Here is a 24,047-nt window from a genome sequence, read left to right as displayed (position 1 = left end):
TATGTTTACTTATTTATATTATTAAAATATTAAAGTTGTAACAGTTTTTTGCACATATTTAAGCATACCTACCAACCTATTTCCAACTTTTTTCCTATATATGCATATTTTTTAAAATTTATACTGTATATTTTCTTTTTTTTTTAAATAGGAAGTTTTTTAATTATTTATATAATAAATTCAATTTGTATGTGTATAAAAATTATTAATACAGTTATGAAATTCAATTTTCTGTAAAAATATTTGTTTGTAGGGACAGCATTTAAACTAATGAAATTTAAAGACAATAACCATTATAAATATATTATACTATACCTAACAACCTAACCAAAGTAAAATAAGTTAACGGTGATTTATGTCTTCTATAAATTGCGAATAACTTACATTAACACACATTTTATATTGTTGGATGCTTAAATATGTACATATATTTTTGATTTTAAGCACATAGTCCAAGTCCCAAGCTCCGTTAATACGATACGACAATAATAAAAGTTTTATGCGCAACCTGGTTTGTCCTACGCACAAGCGCAGAAGTATGGAACAACATATGCAGCGCAGCCACCATTTACTGCGGGAACTACTAGCTTGTTCCGTCTATGAGTATATTAAGGTGTATCAATTTATGGTTGAGACTTGAGAGTTAATTTTGTTGAAGTGTCAGTTCTTGAGTCACAATATTAATTGTTTTCGTTGTGCAACCTGTATATCTTAAATCGTGGTCTGTACTCTGATATCTATCTGTGTTATCACTGTTTTTATATATATATTATATAAATTTAAGGTTGGATATTTAATAATATTGCACAATAATTTATTATGATAACAGAATCATAAAAAATCACGATTGAAGCATAGACATAATAATATATGGACTGCGCTTTCCTCACCCCCAGTCTATCATGTCAGGTAGTCGAAATTGTTTGAGAGAGATGGCGATAGTTGGGGGCAGTCATGGAAGAAATACGTCAATATTTTATACACCATGAATATGTTTATTATTAATAAATGTGTAATAATAGTAAATATTATAATTATTATATTGGTATTATAATAGTTATAAATTATAATAGTCACTCCATGTTTTTACATCGACTGACGATTATATAATCCATATATATACGCGAACAAGCGACTTATTGTGTTATTATAGTGTTATTTACTGTTATTTAACTTAAAAAATAATAATTATAATTTTTTTAACAATATTTTAAAAATAATAATGAAAACTTGTTCTTGCCGTTCTTACTTTTTAGTTTATACTTGTTGACACTTGACTGTTGTTTTGGACATTGGTGATACTAGAAACTAGATAATGATTATTTCATGGCTTAAATAAAAATATTCAATAGTTTCTTCCATGCTTGCCCCCAACAATCGCTATCTCTCTCAGTTTATATCGGTCCCGGTTTTCTCTCTCTGAGCGCAGTCCATATATTATTATGTCTATGGATTGAAGATATAAGTATATCTCACGGTTTAAGATATCTTAAACCGTGGTATATCTTAAATCGTGATAAAAAATATTATTCAATAATCAGCATGATAAAATTAATTTATCATGATATTATGATAATCAGTATTCAGTATCAGTATTTAACATTTTTATTTTACAATTTTACATTTGTAATTCAGAAATCAAAAACTGAATCTAAGTACGAACAAATTCAACAATAAATAACAACACGATCACACTGAATTAAATTTTCTTGTCAGAATCGCCAGTGAAGAATATGCTTAGGTAGCACTCCGTATTGAATAATAGTGGGGTAAATATTTATCTATATAAATTTAGCAAATATAGAGTATAAATTTCTGTACAATAATTTTAGTTTGTGTATAATGTTCGTGAATTTTCTATTATAGTAACCCAATTTTCAAGAAAAACCATGAATTTTTGTTTAAAACCACAGAACAGATAATAAAATGTTGTTCAAGGCATTTCATAAAATGCGACCTATGTGTGGTATGCATTGTCCTCTAAGCTCTGTATTTAGCAAACGTTTACATAATACTAGTTCAAAAAGTGCACAAAAAAGGAGAATACGTTCTACTGTATATTATCTTTCTTCATTAGGAGTATTAACGGTCGGTCTTAGTTATGCGGCTGTGCCACTATATAAAATGTTTTGTCAGGTGAGTGAGTTACATCCACATAACATGGATAAGTCACAATAATGTTGAATCCATTTAAAGGCATTCAGTTATGGTGGAACACTGAGCCATAACATAGAAGATTCAAAAGTAGAAACAATGAAACCCAATAGAACCCGGGAGATTAAAGTTCATTTCACTGCTGATACGTCGTCCAGCATGCAATGGAGTTTTAAACCTCTTCAGAATGAAATCAGAGTAATACATTTAAGATTAATAGAGCACTAATAATTCAGATAAATCAGCGTTTCCCAACCTTTTTCCCTCGCGGCACCCTAATTCCAACCCATATTTAGCCGCGGCACACTTGTCACTGACTAATATAATATGTATACATATTTTGTTTATACCAGACTTTCATCATATTAAATATTAATACCAAAGTAGTTGTATATCAGTATAATATTACTAGCAAACAGTTAGATGGTAAGATAGGAAAAAAAATTATTATAATTATTCTAAATATTTAATTTATTGAAATGTAAAAACAAGATACATTACAATCACAGCAGACAACAAACGACTAACTAACTAATATTTTAAATTATTTAATAAAAAATAGTGAAAAATATCCCCGATAAGAGTATCTTTAAAACTATTTTAACCAATTACCGAAATTTTACAGAAACGTTTATTATTAGTTGTGACATTTTGCGGCACACCAATATGGGCCTCGCGGCACACTGGTTGGGAAACCCTTAAATGAACTGTAACCAACATATTGATTCACATTTTATTTGGTTAGGTGCCAATATCACTACAATTTAAATATAAGTTAATTTGATTTTAATTTATATTGTATATAAAAGTGTTAAACTTGATTTGTTAAATTCAAAAATGCTGAAAAAAAATTTAATATTTATTATGTTTATATTAGGTGGCACCAGGTGAAACAGCATTAGCATTCTACACAGCTAAAAATCCATTAGATAAAGCAATTACGGGTATAAGTACATACAATGTTGTACCTTTTGAGGCAGGACAATATTTTAATAAAATACAATGTTTTTGTTTTGAAGAACAACAGTTAAATCCAAATGAAGAGGTATTTTATTAGTTGTTAACAGTTTAATAACAGGATTGAAAATAATTTTTAAATTTTTTAGGTTGATATGCCAGTGTTTTTTTTTATTGATCCTGAGTATACTACTGATCCAAAAATGGAAAACATTGATGACATAACATTGTCATACACATTCTTTGAAGCCAAACAAGGTGTAGATTTATCAAATATTTTCAAACACTGATACAGTTATGTTTCTAGTAGTAAACATTGTTAATGGAATTGTGTAAAGGCATTATTTTTACATATTTTAAAAAATGTGTAATAAATGTTTTATAAATAGTTTTGAAACTCAAGTATAATATGTTCTTGTTTTTTATCAATATTTACACATTCTTATTGCCAAGACAAAATAATTTTGGCAATGTTCTGCACAATTTCATCAATGCAAAAAAATACTCAATTCTAGCACCTCCAGGTCCAACGTATTGGCCAACTTCTTTACGCAAAAAACCTGACATTCTTGATATTTTCATTGCCAAAGTACCAAGCAATTTAGTCTGCACTCCGGAAAACATCATGGATCTAAACTCTGACCACTCATCTGTACTTCTGACAATCAATGCATCCCCAACATTACGTATGACAGCTCCAAAATTATTTTATCCTTCAACAGATCGTATTAAGTTCCATAACTTAGTAGATCAAGAGATCACACTGAACGTTAAATTAAAAACTCACGAGGATATTGATAACGCCGTTGATAAATTTACCTCAATCATTCAATCAGCTGCATGGGCATCCCAATCTAAGTCTACCCCAACTTCCAATAGCATTCCATCATTACCGATACATATACGTTCATTAATTACGGATAAAAGAAGAGCTAGGGCACGTTACCAAACTTCTCGTTTACCCTCCCACAGAGCACTTTACAACAAACTGTCTAATTCGCTTAAGAAACAACTTCTTAAATACAAATCAGACATATTCGAACAAAAGCTATCCAACTTATCCTCTTCTGACGGCAGCCTCTGGAGGGAAACAAATAAACTCCTACAATACAAATCTAGTTTACCACCTTTAACCAAAATTGACAATTCTATTGCTATAACTGACGAGGACAAGGCGGAGACGTTTCGTCAACATCTAGCGGAGATATTTAAGCCACATCCCGACGTAAATAATCCAAATCTCACCTCTAAGATTATCCAGTACTTAGATTGTCCCATGCCTCTTCATCTCCCTGAAAAGTGTTTTACACCAAATGAAATAAAAACAGCAATACAAAAATATTCCACCAAAAAAACACCAGGCTTTGATCTTATTACTGCAGAAGTTGCTAGATGTCTTCCGAAAAAAGCTATCCTATTCCTTACCTATTTATTTAATGCAACCTTACGGCTTTCATACTTCCCACTCTTATGGAAATTTTCAAACATAATCATGATTCCTAAACCAGACAAACCACCTGATCTGCCTTCCTCGTACCGACCAATAAGTCTATTACCTTTTCTAGGTAAGATACTAGAAAGACTAATACTTAAAAGGCTATTACCTTACATTTCTACGAACAAGATTTTACCTGACTCGCAATTTGGTTTTCGCTCAGCTCATAACACAATACATCAGGTACATAGACTAGTTGACGCAATCTCGTGCTCCCTAGAAAACAAGCATTATTGCACTTGTGCCTTTCTCGACATTAGCCAAGCGTCTGATAGAGTTTGGTACGAAGGTTTACTTTTTAAACTAAAAAAATTTCTGTCTCCCTGTTTATATTTATTAATTAAGTGTTATATAAGCGACCGCCATTTTCAAATCCGGTTTGGCTACTCAGTATCCAAAATCGAGAAAATCTTAGCTGGAGTTCCCCAGGGCGGAATCCTCTCTCCCTTTCTTTTTAATATTTACACTTCTGATCAGCCTATCTCCCAGAACACTACTGTAGCTGATTACGCGGATGACAAAGCCATCATATCAATTGACAAAAACCCTATTACGGCCTCGGCAAATCTTCAAACTCATCTCAACCTAATGTCTGAATGGTACACCGATTGGCGCATTAAACCTAATCCCATTAAGTCAGTGCACACAACATTCACTTTATGTCACTCCATTTGTCCAAATGTCTATTTAAATAACATACTTATTCCCACTGCAGACTCAGTTAGATATCTTGGACTTAACTTGGATAAGCGTCTCACCTGGAATAGCCATATCCGTATAAAACGACTTGCCTTAAACGCCCGTCTTCGCAGACTACGAACGCTACTCACAAATAATAAACACTCCAGCTTAAAAATTAAAGTTCTTATGTATAAAACATTACTCAAACCTCTATGGACATATGGTCTCCAACTATGGGGTACAGCAAAAGCGTCCAATACAAACAAAATTCAGCAATTTCAGAATATTGCTCTTCGAAAAATTACTAATGCTCCACCCTTTGTTTCGAATTACACTATTCATAATGACCTGTCAATAAAAACTGTGACAGAAGAAGCTAAACGTTTCTACAAAATCTTTCACGCCCGGCTGCAAACACACCGTAACCCACTCATTAAAAACCTATCCGTCCAAACATTACCTGGCAACCCCAGGCGCCGATTAAAAAGGAGATGGTGCCGTGATTTGTTAGGGAACTAATATCAATTAAAAAAAAATTATAAAAAAAAAAAAAAAAAAAATAATCAAAAAAAAAAAATCAGTATATATAAATATAGCTAGTTTCATACAACCTCCAGTTAAGTGCCATTAGTGGGTGGCTTCTTACTCAAGTACTCATGTATTATATTTTTAACCCTTATCAAATATGCTAATTGTGCAAAATTGTACAGATTGTATATATATTGTGTAAAATAAAAAAAAAAAAAATCTTTAACCTTCAATATATAACTTTATAAAACTATATATATAATATAACTCTATAACCTTATAAAAAATAAACTGAATAAAAAATCAATATTTGATAAATAAAATAAAATAAATAAATAGATAAATAAAAATAATAAAGAATTTAAAAAAATGTATAAAAAAATATATTTATAAAAATCAATTATTTAAAATATAATTTAAATTTTTTATTAAATATATTTTTTTATAATTTGCATTATTTATTAAAAATTGATTTTCATAAATATATTTTTTTTTTAAATTTTTTTTTCCGGGTGGAAGGAGGGTCGTGCGAATTCTGGCGACTGTCGTGCAAATTCATGCGAATGGCGTGCTAAATATTGGTATAGTCAAAATCCCAAAATTCGCAATAGTTCCATCATGGGCCGGGCTGGCGCAACGGTAAAAACACGTAAACGGTTTTTAACTCTAAAAAATTGTCGTGCGAATTCATGCGAATGGCGTGCTAAATATTGGTATATTTATATATTCGATATCTATATTTGTTCTATTGGGCCGGGCTGGCACAACGTACGTGAATAATTGCCCGGGAACACTATCTTCATCGTGGGAGTTAACGAACCCTGTGCTTCAAATTGAGCACAACCACTCACGGAATAATCAAATTTTATATATATACTATACATTATAATATTATAGATACTTACCATATTTTGTTGACGTTAGTTGAATAAGCTATTTTTTTTAATATTGTTATATACATATACATTATATTATAGTTACCTACCTACAGTAATTTTTTTAAAAATCTTATTTTTTTACGATAGTTAAATCAGCTATTTTCAATACTGTTATATACAAATACATATTTAATATATACCGGACTTTTTTATCGCTATTATAGAGAGTTTTGAGTATCGATAGTCGTCTTTGATCTTATAAGCTTGTATTCGGCGTTAGCGAGTCTATTTGTAAGTTCACGATACAAATTTTATATAAAATTAAAGGAAATAATTACAATCAATCAAAATGATTACTTTGGTGTTAAAAATAAAAATTTATAAGTGAACCGAATAACAATACAACAGTAATATTCTAGCTAGAAAACGAAAATTTAATTTCTTCGTCGGATGTAGTATCTCATAATCACAATCAAGACATGAATATGTGTGGTTAGTTCATATTATCATATGTAAGAGGTGCATTATAAAAAATTTTCTTTTTGCGTTAAAATGATTTATATATATATATATATATATATATATATATATATATATATATATATATATATATATATATATATATATATATATATATAAGAGTTCACATCAAAAATTAAGAGCTCTAATAAAAATAACTTGTACAAAATGGAAATGTGCAATGGAACCTTGTAACCGGCAGAAGATTTAATAAAAATTATGGAAAATCAAAAAAATCCAACCAACTACCTATTATCGAACATAAGATTTAAAGTTTTAACGTCCATTCTTTCTCTACTGATTTAAATTTGTCAACATGTATACTTGAGATCGATCAGTCTACTTTTTAAAATGTCGATTTTCAACTCCTTTAAATTTGGTTTGGATATTTAAAAAATGACAAATTTTTAAGTATTCATTATTCATTATATAAATCTAAAATCTTAAAATGTGGCTTGATCGATTTCAAGAGGACACATTAAGGAATTAAAATCAGAGTTTTCAGAAGTTTTCATCATTAGGTCCATCGGTAGGATTGACAAAAAGTATATACAAATTAGCATACATTCTTCACTGTTCACGCGCGCGACGTCGTATAGCGGTGACTTAGTATAATAGTATTCAACGACAAAAATGTTGAAGTTAATTTTTATTTTATTTACATATTTTGAATTTAAGGTATAACAATGGTAGAACTATACTCTAATTATCATATACGTCTTGGTAACTTATAAAGATTGTTTTGCACCCACTAACCTATTTAGTATTTTTATTTAATATTATTGTGTAAATCATCTACGTGACAATAAAACCGATGAGGTTACAATTAGACCATAAGTAAATTTATTGGTGACATTAAGTCCATTTTATATTTCGGCTAACTGTTGTAATTCGTTAGTGTAACTGTGTAAGGGTAGTGCTTTTTAGCACTTCGTTATAGTGCTCTATCCCTTAAAAATGTATTCAAGTTTCGAACCCTAGAGGGCACTGTGCACATTTCTGGTTTAAAATGTTTCATTTGTTTATGCTCAGTTAGTACTCCACTGTGTCAAAATTCTTAAAAAACTACGTGTTATACTTTACCAAAGCACCCCTTCATATTAATTTTATAATTCTTTATTTGCAATTACTTAGTACTTATGAAATTTTTTGTGAATATTGTTATGCTTGTTTGAAAAAAAAATATAGATTAAAAAATATATTTTAATTAATATTATGAACATTTAATAGAGACTTGCTATAATTCTAATTTTTATCAACCGTAAGTAACATTTTCCAGGCGTTTCATTATATATAATAATGCGTTATATGTAACACTATGATACAAATTGATTGGAAACAAATTTACAATTTTTTAACATCACCCAATTAATCAAATTAATATTTCTAGGTTCTTCTGTTTATATTAATATTACTTTTGACAGTATATACAAATATACTGCTAACTATAAAATTGTGTATAACTTAGGCTAGTTATATAATGTATTTCTTTACTATTAGCCTTTTAGGTACAGTGATTCATATTGATTTTATCTAATGCATTAGATATTCTATTATTTTTATAATATAATATGGCACTCAAAATTTGCTTATCATAGTTCATTTTCTCTGTTGACAAACATTGTCAATAGAGAAGGTCAATTGTATCGTTTTAAAAAATAACATTCAAGTAGCAATAAGCAAGGAGCTAGGTAGGTAAGGGCAAGTACTAGAATTTTAATCTTGATCATTTGTGCCAGCAAAAGCAATGATCACCACAATGACAAATATCATCATTAATAATTATTATTTTAATCTTGTAAAATAAGTAATATATTATAAAATCCGTTTTAGGCAATTAAAACGGCTACAGGGTGTGTAATTATTGAAAACCTATTGGCTATTACGTATATTTAACGCAATGATGAAAATCATTGGAAGCAAAATACACCTTATCTGTATATGAATTGCCGAATTGGGTAGCAAGTTACTAATGCTAGACGATAATGGGAAAGACTATACAAATTGTACAGACCAGTTAGTCATAAAAGAACTTTTCTCAATATAAATAAATAAATATATATATTTATATTTTACCCCCTTAAATTGACGCCCGCGTCCTTCAATAATAGTTGATACATATCCAAATGCCGCATATACGAAACGGACACACGGGAAGCAGGTGTATCCAACATTTTATCAGAAGCCCTACACCCAGTCAATATTAGTAATATGGTAACATTTATAATTAAGTCCAAGCTTATAAATAGTATATAACCTGTAAATAATTGTATATATATGTAACCTATTGTAAACCAACGCCAATGGCCTTTGACGCTGAGGCTTAATATAAAAAAAATAGTTGATAATTATTATTGCTGTATATTTGTTAGGTATTAACTACCTATTAATTATATCTTTATTTATACATAACCAACTACCAAGCAAATAATCTAAAGTTTTGTTATATTTTATGGGAGATGTATTTTATTTATTTATTTAGATAAAGTTTCCTAGTGTTCCTACACAAGGAAGTACGTAAAATAGCCGATAATATATCAGCCGATCCGTATTCTAGCCGAAAAATAATTTGTTGGACAAATAGGTATATATTAGCAGAACCATAGTTTAACCGAAAATAGATTATCTGACAAATATTACAGCTGAAGGTATTTTAGCCGAATATATACCGATTAGTGATTATTGCAGTTATTTATCATATTAATTTTGTTTTTTTAAATGTATTAATTTATTACATTGTGTAAAATTACATATAATGTCAAACACTTCAACAACATTTTTCAAAATCTCGCAATTAATCATAGTTGCAATGACCACATGGTTTTGGTGTGAAAACTATATGTTATAACATTTTCCCCAATTACATTTTATGAAAGGATCAAATTATCCTCGAAACGGAACCAAATATCTCTGCGGATCAAAATGTCACTCTAGAACATTTTTCCCGTTTTAGGATTTTTTGTTCCGTTATTGACTTTTTTGTAATGGATCAAATTATTCACAAAACGGAACAAAATGTCACACTAGGATATTTTGTTCCGTTCTAGGATTTTTTGTTCCCCTTTTGATTTTTAATTAAAGGAACAAAATATCCTACTTTTTTTTGTTAAAATATTAAAAAGGATCAAAATGTCTCCATAGAGGAACAAAAAATCCCAACACCCATGGTTATCACTATTAGAATACAAGTAAAACTATTCAAATCTATACTCAATTCCAAATAAAAATAGTTGTGGGATACAATAGCATTCAGTAATCAAATCAAATAATGCATTTGTATTACCTACTATAGTATATAATACAAGTATATTCAGAAATATTATAATAATCTGCCTAGGACTTGCTTTGAACAGAATTTGTAGAAAGTTTCAGACTTTTAGGGCAATTCATTGCTTTCAACATTTAAATTAATGATGTACGAGCTGATATAAAGTTATATACTTATATGTACATCTAGTAACAACTATATAGAATCTAGTACTGTAAACCTTGTTACTTAGTATTAATAGGTAGGTACAGCTGTATCAGTATGCAATATTTATCTACTTAATGAAACATCAAACAAAAGTAGAAAATAAAAGCAAAATATGTACAAGGAAAGGAAATAAAATAATTGTAAATTTCTAAGGCTATTGCCAATTTATCTTAGATCATAGACAATTATATTATTTTTTTTTTTTAGTTCATAAATATTGATTGATATGTAACAACCAATTCACTGTATATATAAGAATGTCGGTTTAAGGAGAAAACAAAATGTTATTGATTATTGGATATTGGCTCATATCAATATTCTACACTAAGTTAAATATGCTTATAGTTTATTTAAGTAAAATAAAAGTTCAAAATTTGATTTTATCATTGTTTACTATCGTACCGTTGTGGTTGAGGATATATTTTACAGATGTTTCTGATTTTAACTCAACAAATTTAGGTTTATAATTTAAAGTAAAGTATGTAATACCCAACATAATACAGAAATTAAATATTTAGCATATTTTATAGATATTGGTAAAAAATAAAAATATCGCACATGATAAAATAAACAATATTTGTTATGTTACATAGTATAATTATATTATTTACTGATGAATGCCACAAAATACAGGTTATTTTTCTACATTTAAAAACAAACATTGGTAAATGGAAATTTGTGAGGCAATTTTATCATTTTGTCAAATAAAATAAATTATTATTTTTTATTTTTAAGTATTATTATTCACTTAAAACTCATAGTAACTCATAATAAGATATTAAAAACCGCATTAAATGTTTAAAAAATAAAATAGTGATGTAGATCAAAAGGTAATTTTGGTTGGTATATTAAGTATAGATCGACAACAAAACAAACGCAAAACACACTTTCTTGATATTAATTAGTTTACTTGACAGTAACACTTCTTGACAAGTATAATATAATTGATAATAATAATCATAATAATAATAATAATAATAATAATCATAATAATAATAATAATAATAATAATAATAAAAACCTTTTGCACATTTTCCGAAATTATCTTTTACAAAATATACATTTAAGGCTAATTATTGTTTTAGTTTTTGCATTCTTTCAATAAAAAAGAAGATAATTAACTGCAGAAATCAACACTCAAAAATCTGCCAACTGGCTAAACAAACGCGTACAAATTTTAACTAAAACATGTGCCCAAATAAATTTAATGTTTACTAAAAAAAAAAAAAAACATAAATTTGTGTAGTACCTGAACGGCTGAACGTTAAATAATATGGTAACAATATTGTAATGCAATTTTTTTTCTTAGAAAATATTGTTTTATATATTCAAATATATTGTCTCGTACTTAACGTTTCGAACAGTTACACAGGAGAAAAATGTATTTACAAATCAATCGGTTTATTTTTTTCTTCAAGAAACAGAAATGTAAAAAAAAAATATATGTATATATATTATATTTTACTTAAGTCGTATCTATCACAAAACGAGTTTTGCTGTCGGCCAACAAATTTATCGTCGAAAAAAAATTATTAAAATTAAAATAAACAAAACTTATTAACTTATTTACAAACGTTCCATACATAAATTAAATATTAGTCTACATTTATTTATTTTTTTTTAATTTTAAATGTATGTTTAATATTAAATGTCTTTTCATAATATTGTTTTCATTAACAGAACAATTAAACCTTTAAACGTTCTGCCTAAGAAAATTTTGGGAGCGCAAATTTCACAAAAAAATAACATTTTTATTAACTTCTATTAAACAACCAAAAAAAAAATAATAAATGAAATACTATTTTTTTTAACTCGCCTAAAGAAAATGTAGTTATAGATTTGATACTACCAAAAAAAAAAGATAATGATATAATAAAAAACAGCTTCCGAATACAATATACCAAGAACATTTCAGTTACAAAACATAATTTATTTGTGATATAAAAACAATGACGAGGAAAAAAACATGTAACTTGTAGTTATATACAAATAATTAGTCAAAAACTGGTAAAAAAAAGATTTCATTGTCCTTAGCACGCGCGTATAATTATATAGTACAAGTAAACCAGGATAGAAATTAATTTTAATAATAATAATAAAATAAAAAGAATAATATAATTCACAAGTTGAAAATTATACGCGGTATTTACGTTGCGCGCTTAATTTCTTTCTCTTTTAATACCGAATAGGCATTTTATGGACTTTGTACAAAAGTTTATCTTCAATTTCTTTTCCTAAACCTTAAATTAATTAATATATTTAAAAAAAACTATCTTGACACTTGATACATCAGTCGTTACTTAAAGTTTCGTGTTTGTGTAATTTAAATGGGATAGGGAAGGGGTGTTTGCATCGAGTATTATTTACATGGGTGGGTAGGGTAAGGATGTTACTAAGGAAAACTTGAACGAGGGATCACGATGGGGAGGGAGACTAGTTTAGCGAACGTCGCGGTTACTGGCCTGAGGTAGAGGAGATACGGGTGATTAATGGGTGGGCGAGGAGATGGTGTTGAGTCGATAGGGCGGGGAATAGGACAGATAAGTAGGGGAGGAATCGGATCGACGTTTGAGATCTGTTGATCAATGTTTTCGGCGTGGCTACTGGCCCCGTTATCTTCTGTCCCGGTATAATAAGTAAACGCTTAGAGACTGCGGCAGGTTCAGGTCCATGACGCGTTCTTCTAGGTATTGTTTACCGATTCGCTGTCTAATAACTCGTCTACATAGGTCCATCAGCGGTAAGGGTTCAGCTGCAAGAAAAACGATATTTTATTAATATATCATCATATGACGACGTCGCATTGAGTCAAATCAGCCAAGCTGTAACGGCTGGCAGTATACTTACGATCTAGTCCGCCGATGTATTTCATCGTAATTTCACAGTGACCCCAAACAGCGCTGACAATTGGGAATAATTTCCGCCCCTTGAGGCCTCTAAACGCTACACCCAAATACTGGCCGTCTACGACAAAGGATAGTGTTCCCTCGTCCATATCCAAAACAACTGTGAACAAAATATAAGAAAGACATGATATAATAAATAATTATTATTGTACGGGCATGACGTCTGTAGTGTATATGAAAAGATCATCTCAGGTGACTTGTGGATCACCAAAACAAAATGGTCTCTCCGTATACACAGCGAAAAAAGGTGTATACAAACCTAAAAATTTATCTGGCACTATAAACGTCTCGTCGGGCTTGAGCAAGGCCGGATACGTAATGCCGTCGTAGCTTTTCGAATCGTGGTACAATTTGTTACGCCCTAAATCCCAGCCCCATGACTGGTCGTTACTTCCCACCAAACTCTGGTAACCGACAGAGTGTAGAGGTGCATCTTGTGTCGCGACGCCGACCACTGCGTGCGTGCCGCGTTGCCTGGTCGACCAGTTTACTTCCCACACATGCAGACCTTTGGTCAAGCCAGTCTTACCTCTGATGCAATCGGTACTCTGGGCAACCGGATGCCTGTGGAATGTCAGTTTGTCTTCTTCCTATAATAAAAGAATGACAAAAGCACGTTTATTACAAGACACCGGCGATATAGTGCGATGTGTGTTACATGATACACTTCGACAGAATACATATCATATAAAATTATACATGATATATTATTCTAACCTTGACAAATATGTTTAAAGACCTATCGTCCGCGTTCCAGCCGTGTTTGATTTGCATATCTTTAGACGCCGGCGGCATGTCTAATAGTATGTCTAATCTGGCTGGACGGGCAAAATCTTGGGCCAGCTCTCTTGGTACTACGGGCTTGTACGGTTGCGCACTTTCGCGGCTAACAGTTTTAACTCCACCTGAAACACACGAATCGTATGACGATTAGATAATACATAATTAGTAAATAAGGACAATAACCAAAAGTATGAAATGGTAGTGCCAGAGCGTAGACGTGAATTTTATGTACGGATTGTTGTTAAGGATGACCGATGGTAAGGAGTAATGATGCCTCGACTGTCAACGACAATACGTCAACATGGTCGACTAAAACATTATGAAAACGTTTTGTACCGGGCACGCAGAGTTCGACGGAAACGACGGCTGCGCGCATAACACCACAAAAAACACGCGGTCATGGTAGAAAATCGCGAGATTTCGAATCGGACGCGTTGTCCCTCCTATGCCGTGGTAAGGTTTCACTTACTTTTACCTAAGGCGGTGGTGTTGTCGGCGGCGCCGTCGACTGCAGCGGGTTCCGCCGTTCCGTTGTTGGTCATGTCTCGCGAGGTTCACCGGGTATAGGTAGTATTAATGTTATGCAATAAAAATGCGTGTGGCAATAAACCGAACAGAATATTCGAAACGAAAACAATGACGTTAAATAATAATATCAATAAAAATACGCCGAAACTATATACACGCGGTGACAAAAACGTATACCGATAACTTTCGAAAGCGACGCACGCACGTCCGCTAAAGATTCACAGAGAGACAGACGTGGTTTATTATAAACAGAAAACGATCGGAAGTATTTGAGACTTATGTTATTATTTCTACGGCTGACACAGAACGACGATTGTGTGCCGACTCCGTTTTTATGCGTTGGTGGTGTGCACCGTGACCAACGATTCTCAAAACGCCAGCCGCCGCTGACTCGTCAGATAAGAAAACTCGTTTTTCCGTATCTTAAAATCCTCCGCTAGCCGACTTTCGGACGACCCGACTATAGATAGAATATTATCGTTTTATTCGCCGCGTTAATAATGAACAGAGAAGTGGCCTTTCCAAATAAACAACCGCCGATTAAACCATGCAACTATAATATTATGTGGATTACACGCGGCACAAACATTTTCAGAGAGCTCTGTATATACATCACAGCTGATCGGACACAACACGCGCAACGGCGACCGACGGACAATTTCAACTGTGTACGTGGATCGGCAATATCACTCGCGGCGGCGTCGGACTGGATTTGGTGGAGGGTGGGAGCTACGGGACGACGACGGGGCGCGTTTTTTCCGGCTGCACCCTTCGCGCATTCATATAACTGTATATTGTGGGTTCACGAGATTCGTAAGAGAATAATGATAATGATAATAATGAAAAACTGCATCATATAGCCAAACGTTTTAACACACGCCAATAATAATTATTAAACCGGGGAGGAAACAAAAAAACAAAAGGCCGTGGCGAAAACTCGACTAAATCCGTCGTAGTCAATAATTACGACAGCAAACAACAGCGCTACGAATAAATAATACATTTTGTCATCGAATTGCCGAGTGTATCCGGAGAGGCGATCGAGCAGACACGATTATTACCGTGCATATTATTAAAAGGTTTGGAGTTTGAGGTGATAAGGATTGAGCGGTTAGTTGTTGTTCTCACAGCAAGTACCGCAAGCACAACTCTATCCCTGATAATACAACATCCTGCGCCATTTCAAATATTATTAAACTCACTAGATATTTTCTGGCCCATGTTCATGGCCCGGTGGGCTCTAGTACGTTGTCGGTGTCCTCCTCCGATGCTAACGTACGGCGAAGCGGCGTTGCCTTTGTTCAAGTGCGACAGCACCGACACAGAAGCCTTGTAGTTGTGGCGCCTGAGCTCCCTGAGCTCAACGCCCGAAGACGTAACGCGACTGCTACCGCCGCTAAGCACAGCAGCGGCTGCTGCCGCGCCTAGATTGCCGCTGGTGCCTACTAATGCGCTGCTCGCACCACCCAGAGCACTGCCACCGGTGCCCTTCAGTCTGGAAAATCAAAAATCAAACCATTAGTAAAGAGTAAGTTTTATGATAAAGTTAATTTATCAAGTATAATATGTACATTGTACATGAGAAAAATTATATATATATATATTTAGCGTTGTACTACATGATGGTATGTTTATCTAAACTACTAGGTACAATATATTTTATAAACTGCATTTGACAGATCGTCGAACTCATGTTTAACTACACCACAGATCACCGTAAGTGTACTATAATGCTAGATCATAATATATTCCGTGTACTTAAATACATGACTTAATGTATTCAAAGATATACTCTATGAACATATACACGACATAGGTGCTTATCGTCATAAACGGATTGGAAACCTCGTAAAATATCTATTATACATTGAAGCGTAAAGTAAATGACAGCACACTTAACGTTATCACTGCAATTAACATATATATAATAAATCGGAATATATATGGCATGGTATTTAAAGGAAATTGAAATCTAATTATAAAGTTATTTTAAAGAAAATTACATAATTACAATCAATGGTATTACATCAGGTAAGTTTGATAATTTAAAGGTTTATTTCAGTACCCATTTAAACAGTGTTTAAAAATAAATTACGCAATTTCATAGTAATTTCCTATAGAATTCATAACTTTACAAAAACATCTTCCTTAGCATTATTATATATTTCTGAAAACTGGAGTTTTGGTTGGTCTAATTTGTTGGTAGGTAGTTAGTGTCTAAGTAATTTAATTTTAGCGTAAAAACTCAGCCGCGTAGTCTATCTTATATTTAATATAATTAATAAAATAAATAAGATTTCAAAGTAGGTAATATAAGCCTATACCAAAAAAGATAACTCACAAATTGTATGTTTTGCAATTAAAATGTTCAAACAATAAACACCGTCGCAGAAGAACCGGGCAGTCCTATTGTTTTTAGAATGAAAATGAAAATATTAATTATTTGGTCTTAACGAGAAAACTTCTAACTGGTTACGCAGCGAGTTTTTCCTCCGTACAACAGAATTAAACATTTGATATAATATCGACGATATCTCTACTTATTAGTAGTGCCTATAAGTACTTTTTATTACATTTAACTACTATACACAGATAATAATATATGATATATGTCATCGTGTGCTCAACTTTTACGTGCAGTAAACAACATACGTACACGGATGACCATAATAACAATATTAAATATAAAACATTATATTACGAAAAAACACTACAGTTTCAAAGTCAAGGTACAATATTCAAAGATTGGATACGCGACGAAAATAAATCGATTTCATGCGCCCAAGGTCAAAAGGAATGTATAACGTTGTATATTATTATATATTTGATAATGTGAGCAAAAATATAATAATAATATTGTTATTGTTGATGAAAATTAAAAAATTGATACTTAAAAGGAGAATTATTAAAATTAATAACAATATTCTACCACAGCATTGGACTAATAATGATGAAAAATATATATACACTAGATAAATGGACGATGATCGATTTTTTTTCACCCGTAAACTTTGTCGAACTTTTCTAGTATAAAATTTACGGAAATAATATAATAAATAAACTGTACGCCGGTCATAGTGCACTAATAAAAAAATAATACCAAGTCGCGTACACAACACCTCACTTCCACAACGACTGCACCGCTATTTGACCAGATTTTAGAATCGGATAACATTGAAAGCGCTAATTTGCTCATTGGTCATAATAATCATAATCCGCAACTACAAGTCAGAACATTGTTTTAAACGCCATTGGTAAATACGTAAACATTTAGCTGCGTGTTTGTCGAGGGCACATCCTTGAATGTCCTGGAGGACGTAAAAAATGTGCAAATTTGCGTTTGCCCAGCACTATTATATTATATAGGTATAGTATCATTGTATTTATATAACCAGCGGTATAATCAACTGAAATTGGTTGAACATTTACACTTGAAAATAATACGAAATTAAAGGGGACACCACCACCTGGACGTGCGAGCGTCATTTGTCAAATATTCGTAGTGTCCTCGGACATGTGTCGAGGCCTTCGCAGCGGCAGCCGTGCAGCAGAAAGCGATAAAAATATAAAAATGTAATCTTCAATTATAAATATATTACGTTACTAATATTGTGCGTCGAAAACGGTCAACTTTCCATTTCTAAAACGATGGTCTCCGCTATCTGCAGTAAATAATACTCCTACCAGCGGTCTTACCAAACGTATAGTACATACCGGCTTGGCAGGTGGTAAGTAGAGGGCCGAGGCACGTTTAGAAGGTACAGAAAATAAGGAAAAAAAATCACCATTACCTATAAAAAGTAACAAGTTGTCAAGGACATAACACATAAAGTACTATCACTGAACATGTACAAGCAACGAACGCACAGCGGCACTAAAAATGCTGAAAATTTGAAAATGATTTTCTGTTTCGATATTTTCATCATCATACAATACGCCATATAATAGCACACACTAAAAATACATTATGTACATATAGATACGTGCTATTTAAAATCAAATCAAAAATATCGACACAGTAAAATTGCCCATTTTGACCACTTCGAGTATAATAAAGAATAATAATATGATGTGTCTATATAATATTATAACAATCTATTATAGCAGCGGCGCCGTCCTTAGTTTTTATTGTTGTATACATTAATAGGTACATAATATTATTACTTCGGCGACGGTGACGCGAGCGAGCTCTGTTGTAAAAACCAGTGAAAGCGACGTAGCTGAATATTATTATACCTAACCAGGCGCATATATACGCAAAGCCTGCACACAAAAGTATTTACACGGTCCGCGGATGAAACGAACCGAAACTATGTATAATATAGAATGCGTTTATAATTCATATTATTATTATAGACTCGAAACTTGATCGGGGGATACAATAGTCGAATAAACGGGATTCTCAGCGACGATTTATATAATATTGTTGTATTGCGGTTTTCACTTAGACTGCGATGGCGGGAAATGGTATTTCCGCTGGCCGTTCTGGAAGTCGTACGATTACGCTGTAGTAACGTCATCGGTCTGCATTCGAATTGCGGGAAGCTAACAAAACAAATATTTTATGTTGTCTGAATTGTACGTCACCATCACAGTGTTTCAAATTTGGTATTTCAAAGGTCACAACATTAACCAAAACCAAATTAGAAGAACTATAATATATACTTGTCATTTAAAAAAATATACCGATTTACTTTTAATTTGCATGTATGGTACACCTAACCTAACCGATATAACGATTCATAGGGTATAATATTGTCGGTAATATACAGTTTTATTGTTATAACAGCTTTAAATGTCTGAAAAAGTAGAAATCGTTATAAATATTTATGACACCTTCTAAAAGTGTTCGTTAGTTTATTATACAGTTATATGAAATATGATTGAGAACCACAACCAAATTAGAACCTTAATTATGTAATTCTATTTAACGAATTTCTAATAAGAATTTTTTTTTACTGCCCACTGATGGAAGTTTCAATGTATTATAATATCCCGAAAGGCTGCGTATACCCAAACATCGACCCTTCTAACGGACGGGCGTATGCTGCAGCAGCGCCACAGAGGCTGATTTCTTATTACAGAGCGCAATTCGAATCATTTAATGGAATAATACACAACAAACCCTGCGCATAAAGGCCGTTGACGCGGGGTCGTTGAACAGCATCAGCAGCAGCGTCAAAAGCAGCGAGGGTGGTGCTCCGGTCAAAGGGGTGTGCGGCACGCGGCTTTTGCGTACGTATATTACCATATATACCACAGCAGCACAACAACAAAAATGTACGCCACGAATACATAATAATACATTATAATGTACGCGCGTGGCAATAGATCGTCGTCCCCGAGGCTTTTCGTCAGTTCTGCGAGGGTTTAACGATCTCGGAAGGAGGGGATAAAGGATGGGCTCACGATAAAAAGGACTTGGTGCGCCTGGTATTGATTCGCGCGGCGCGTATATGCAGCACGCGGGGCCCGTTTTACACACGCCGCGTGACTCATTCCCGTCGGGGAATCGGGAACTTTTTTCCGATGGCGTGTGCCATACGCTCGAGGGGAACCACCGTCGTAAAAATAACGATATTATTATGACGTAAAGCTGAAGCAGAGTAGCGTTTTAATGAGAGAGCTATATTATGGTTCTATATCATAATAATGCGTACAATGTTTACCGGACCTGACGTCACGCGCCGCCAGTTTTAAATTTGACCAGTAATTATAAACGAAACCTTAGAGTTTTTTATAAGTATAGGTATGTCTTGTAAACGTGTTATACATTGCAAGGCTGCAAGGCTACAAGGCATAGGATCTGAGCAAATGCTCATTGAATAAAAGTCACGGTGATGATGTAAAACACACTGGGCAGTAACGCAGGAAAATTTATTCATTTACAGACGGTTTCTTCGTTTGACAGGCGAGGAGAGGTAACAACACCAAACACATAATTTAGTTTATGACGTAATAATAAGTTTATACAACCCTTAACTATTTTATGTCTCTCGGAAAGGCGGCATCGGTTATGATTTAGGACAGATACGAGCAGATCGAGTAGTGTTCGACAGAAAAGTAAAACATACTAAAAAGCGTAACGTGCTCTACAGGCGGCTTTCTCATATTATACCAGTTGAAAATAAATCCGTCGTTTGTTACGGGCGGCGAGCGATTTAGAATTTTTTCGTTTTTAATACGCCTGGTCGGCAGCGGTGGAAAATCCATTACGGCCAAAATCGTGTCATTGCAAAAAAAAGTGAACGGGGCGGCGGCGAGAGAGGCCCCTTCCACGTCCCGCGCGCTCTCTTGCCAACGCTCGAGCACTGATGGCGCGCGGGTGTTCATTATATTATATATATATACATACATTTCATAGTTACGTGCGTTCACGTAACGTATTATATTTGAGCCGCTTTCTCCCGTTATATTACACCCGTAACTGGTTCATTGCCGATAGACGACGACGACAACGGGATGCTCCGGTTGGCGTTATGGTAATGGTAATCATAATAAAAATAATATACACTTTTACTTTCTCCCAGTGCGTCCTAAATTGCACGTATAACACGCTAGAACAGCGGGGGAGGTCTACGTGGTATACACGCCGCGCCGCCGAGAAAACGATATTATTGTGCGACTCGAATACGATTCATACATCGTAGTTATTCCCCGATTATGGTTGGAATAAAATATTATAAGCATGCGTCAAGCATTGAACGACAAAAATGAGTGTAGAGCGTACTGCAGATGCGAGGCGATATAATAATCTCCGTCATCGACGGACGACGGTACATGACATACAAAATACATAATAATATTTACAACATGATGATGAAGTGGTATTTATACGGCACACATACGTATAAAGCATACTTTATAGCGTATGCGAGAGAGAAACCGTACACTCCCGAGAACTCAGAAACCCGAGAAGTGCAATGGTTGATGATGGTGAGTGAAGCACACGTGTTTCACATACACACACCCGGTGCACCGCCAGTTTTCGTTATATTATATTATTAATATGGCAACACCAGAGTGAACAACCCGACAATACACGTACACATTACACATCCGGGCGGACGGACATGTGGCGGAATATGCGCGACAGACGTCGTTATACACGCATATTATATTATTTTAACTTTAGGAAATGAGGACATGCACCACTCGGTCAGAGAATTTGTATTAATATGTAATAAATATTAATAATACACGGATGGTTCGATAACAACTCGCACTGACGAAATTAATGGTATTTCCATGTAAGCCACGGATCAGACGCAACCACGGAAAATAAATTTAAATAGTTTAATAGTAGTGTGTATTTATGATCAATTCAAACTTCTAAGGTGTAACTAATCATTAAAATTTAAACCGGTATGCTAGCCAAGCGGTTGGAAAATTTGCTCAGCATTAGGTATGTAATAACTCCTGGCTACCATTATAGTGCTATGAGTACTAAAATTCGATACGGAGTAGTTACCGACTATTGTGTCGAAGTCTAGAATCCGATGTGATGGTTGTAACTTGTAATGTTTCGCTGGTATTATACCACGCACACATAACTGCTTTATCGCTCTATATACTGAACCGATACATATTGATACACTCCAATATTTTCTTCCTTAAAATTTCTGTATAGGTAATTCGCATTCGTGACGGACCTATTATAATACTTCCTCGTTATGTGAGTATCGTGGGGAAATACGAGCGCGTCGGTATATAAATATTTATAATATAATATAATATAGTATAGGTATAAAACGAGGCTGATATATAACGATAACGATAAAGATAATTACTCTTAGTTAATTATATTAATAAAATCGTATAGAATTAATATTACTATATTATATTAATAATATTTATGCACAGCACATTGTACACGATTTTAAACGATCGCTGTTGATTGCCGCACGACTAGGATACCGTGAGCGTATGTATTTGTCACCACTAAGCGTTTTATACGCCAAGTCACTGCGATAGGGGTGAAAGAGAGATTTCCACGAAAATTACACAATCTTGCCGTCATAAGTTCCGCTCTGAAAACGACGCTCGACCATGAAACGTATTTATATTATTTTTTTTTCAATTTTTTGTCGAGTGAAAGTCGAGTGGAGTTTTGTTACAAACGCACGCGGTGAGAGGAGAGGTTTGCTGGTATCGAGCCGAGGACGTGGGACGCTCGCCGCTGCTTTTGTGCGTGTATAATATTATTGTGACGACACATCGCGAAGCGCCGAGTGCACATACACACACACACACGCCACACAATAAAGAGGACGAATCGGAGAAAGTCAACACAAAGAGTAGGCGGTTGTGTGGATCAAAATTTATTTTTATTTTTGTAACAGCACAACGTCAAGGATATATTAAATAAGGCACGCGGCGATTAATAGTTATAAAAACAAAAATTATACTACTTACAAAAAAAACCCCTTCACTTTGCATACCTATAGTTTATACAACAGACCATATATGGTAAACTTTAACAACATTTTGGGCGCATTTATATCTTTGCGAACCAATAGGCGGTCATATGGAATGGATTATCATTAAAGATAACATAATATTAATATATTATACTATTGTTGTATTGCAAGTTACATACCTACTATAAAAAATATTATAATAATGCATGACGGCAACAGCCAACCGTTTTCGAGAGGCGTCTCATAAAGGAAAGAGAAAAACTATTAAAAATAAAATTATGAACATATAACAGGTGTGTGTTTACTATATAATATGCGTTTGCTAAGGTAGTCGCATATTGACACGTGTCGGTGAACTATTCTGCGTACACGCGCGTATGGTTTTATGTATTATGCAATGTACATGCCTAGGTACTACTTATTAACTTATTATCACTACTCCATCGATGTGCTTAAAGATAATAACAATATTATTTTCTACGTTGTGCATATAATATATTTATAATACTATCATGGTTAGTAGTTACGCACGTAGAAAAGGCGGTATATTAATATTTTATTTTTCTGTCGACGGAAAAATAAGAACACAAAGAAAACGTTGTAACAATTTGGGATTATAGTATTATAGCGATAACCCGAATTATATGACTCGTTCACACTCTGTTGGCGCGGTAGAAAAGTATTATATCAGTATAGTACGCGTTATCTATCTACTGCAGTGTG

General features: G+C 33.2%; 2 protein-coding genes across 5 annotated transcripts in view; one reads left to right on the top strand and one right to left on the bottom strand.

The window, feature by feature from the left end:
• The first annotated feature begins 1,565 nt into the window (after positions 1–1,565).
• Positions 1,566–3,513, top strand: Cox11 (Cytochrome c oxidase copper chaperone COX11). 2 transcript variants are annotated; one of them, XM_015517387.2, is made up of 5 exons: positions 1,566–1,769; positions 1,833–2,136; positions 2,197–2,352; positions 3,032–3,199; positions 3,261–3,513. In XM_015517387.2, the coding sequence occupies exons 2-5, from the start codon at positions 1,927–1,929 to the stop codon at positions 3,399–3,401; spliced, it is 675 nt and encodes a 224-aa protein (XP_015372873.1). In that variant the 5' UTR covers positions 1,566–1,769; positions 1,833–1,926; the 3' UTR covers positions 3,402–3,513. The 2 variants fall into 2 exon arrangements, with proteins under 2 accessions (XP_015372873.1, XP_015372872.1); XM_015517386.2 differs by having other exon boundaries at positions 1,569–1,769; positions 1,867–2,136.
• Positions 3,514–11,574: 8,061 nt separating this feature from the next.
• Positions 11,575–24,047, bottom strand: part of gus (splA/ryanodine receptor domain and SOCS box containing gustavus) — a 61,264-nt gene continuing 48,791 nt past the window's right edge. For all 3 annotated transcript variants that reach the window (XM_015517390.2, XM_089223526.1, XM_015517388.2), the window contains 5 exons: positions 16,107–16,399; positions 14,311–14,498; positions 13,853–14,183; positions 13,535–13,693; positions 11,575–13,439 (listed from right to left, as the gene is read on the bottom strand). In XM_015517390.2, coding sequence (XP_015372876.2) covers positions 13,300–13,439; positions 13,535–13,693; positions 13,853–14,183; positions 14,311–14,498; positions 16,107–16,399 — 1,111 coding nt within the window. In that variant the 3' untranslated portion in view covers positions 11,575–13,299. The remainder of the gene's footprint in view (positions 13,440–13,534; positions 13,694–13,852; positions 14,184–14,310; positions 14,499–16,106; positions 16,400–24,047) is intronic.

This window comes from Diuraphis noxia, unplaced genomic scaffold (assembly GCF_037042655.1).
Source record: "Diuraphis noxia isolate RWA-SAM2 unplaced genomic scaffold, SU_Dnox_SAM2 contig0003, whole genome shotgun sequence".
Lineage (NCBI taxonomy): Eukaryota > Metazoa > Arthropoda > Insecta > Hemiptera > Aphididae > Diuraphis > Diuraphis noxia.
This window is presented reverse-complemented; position numbering and strand designations above follow the sequence as displayed.

Coding starts and splice junctions, on each gene's coding strand:
- Cox11 (XM_015517387.2), top strand. CDS start 1,927: ATGTTGTTCAAGGCATTTCATAAAATGCGACCTATGTGTGGTATGCAT. Junction 2,353..3,031: donor CTCTTCAGAATGAAATCAGA/GTAATACATTTA, acceptor TGTTTATATTAG/GTGGCACCAGGTGAAACAGC. Junction 3,200..3,260: donor AGTTAAATCCAAATGAAGAG/GTATTTTATTAG, acceptor TAAATTTTTTAG/GTTGATATGCCAGTGTTTTT.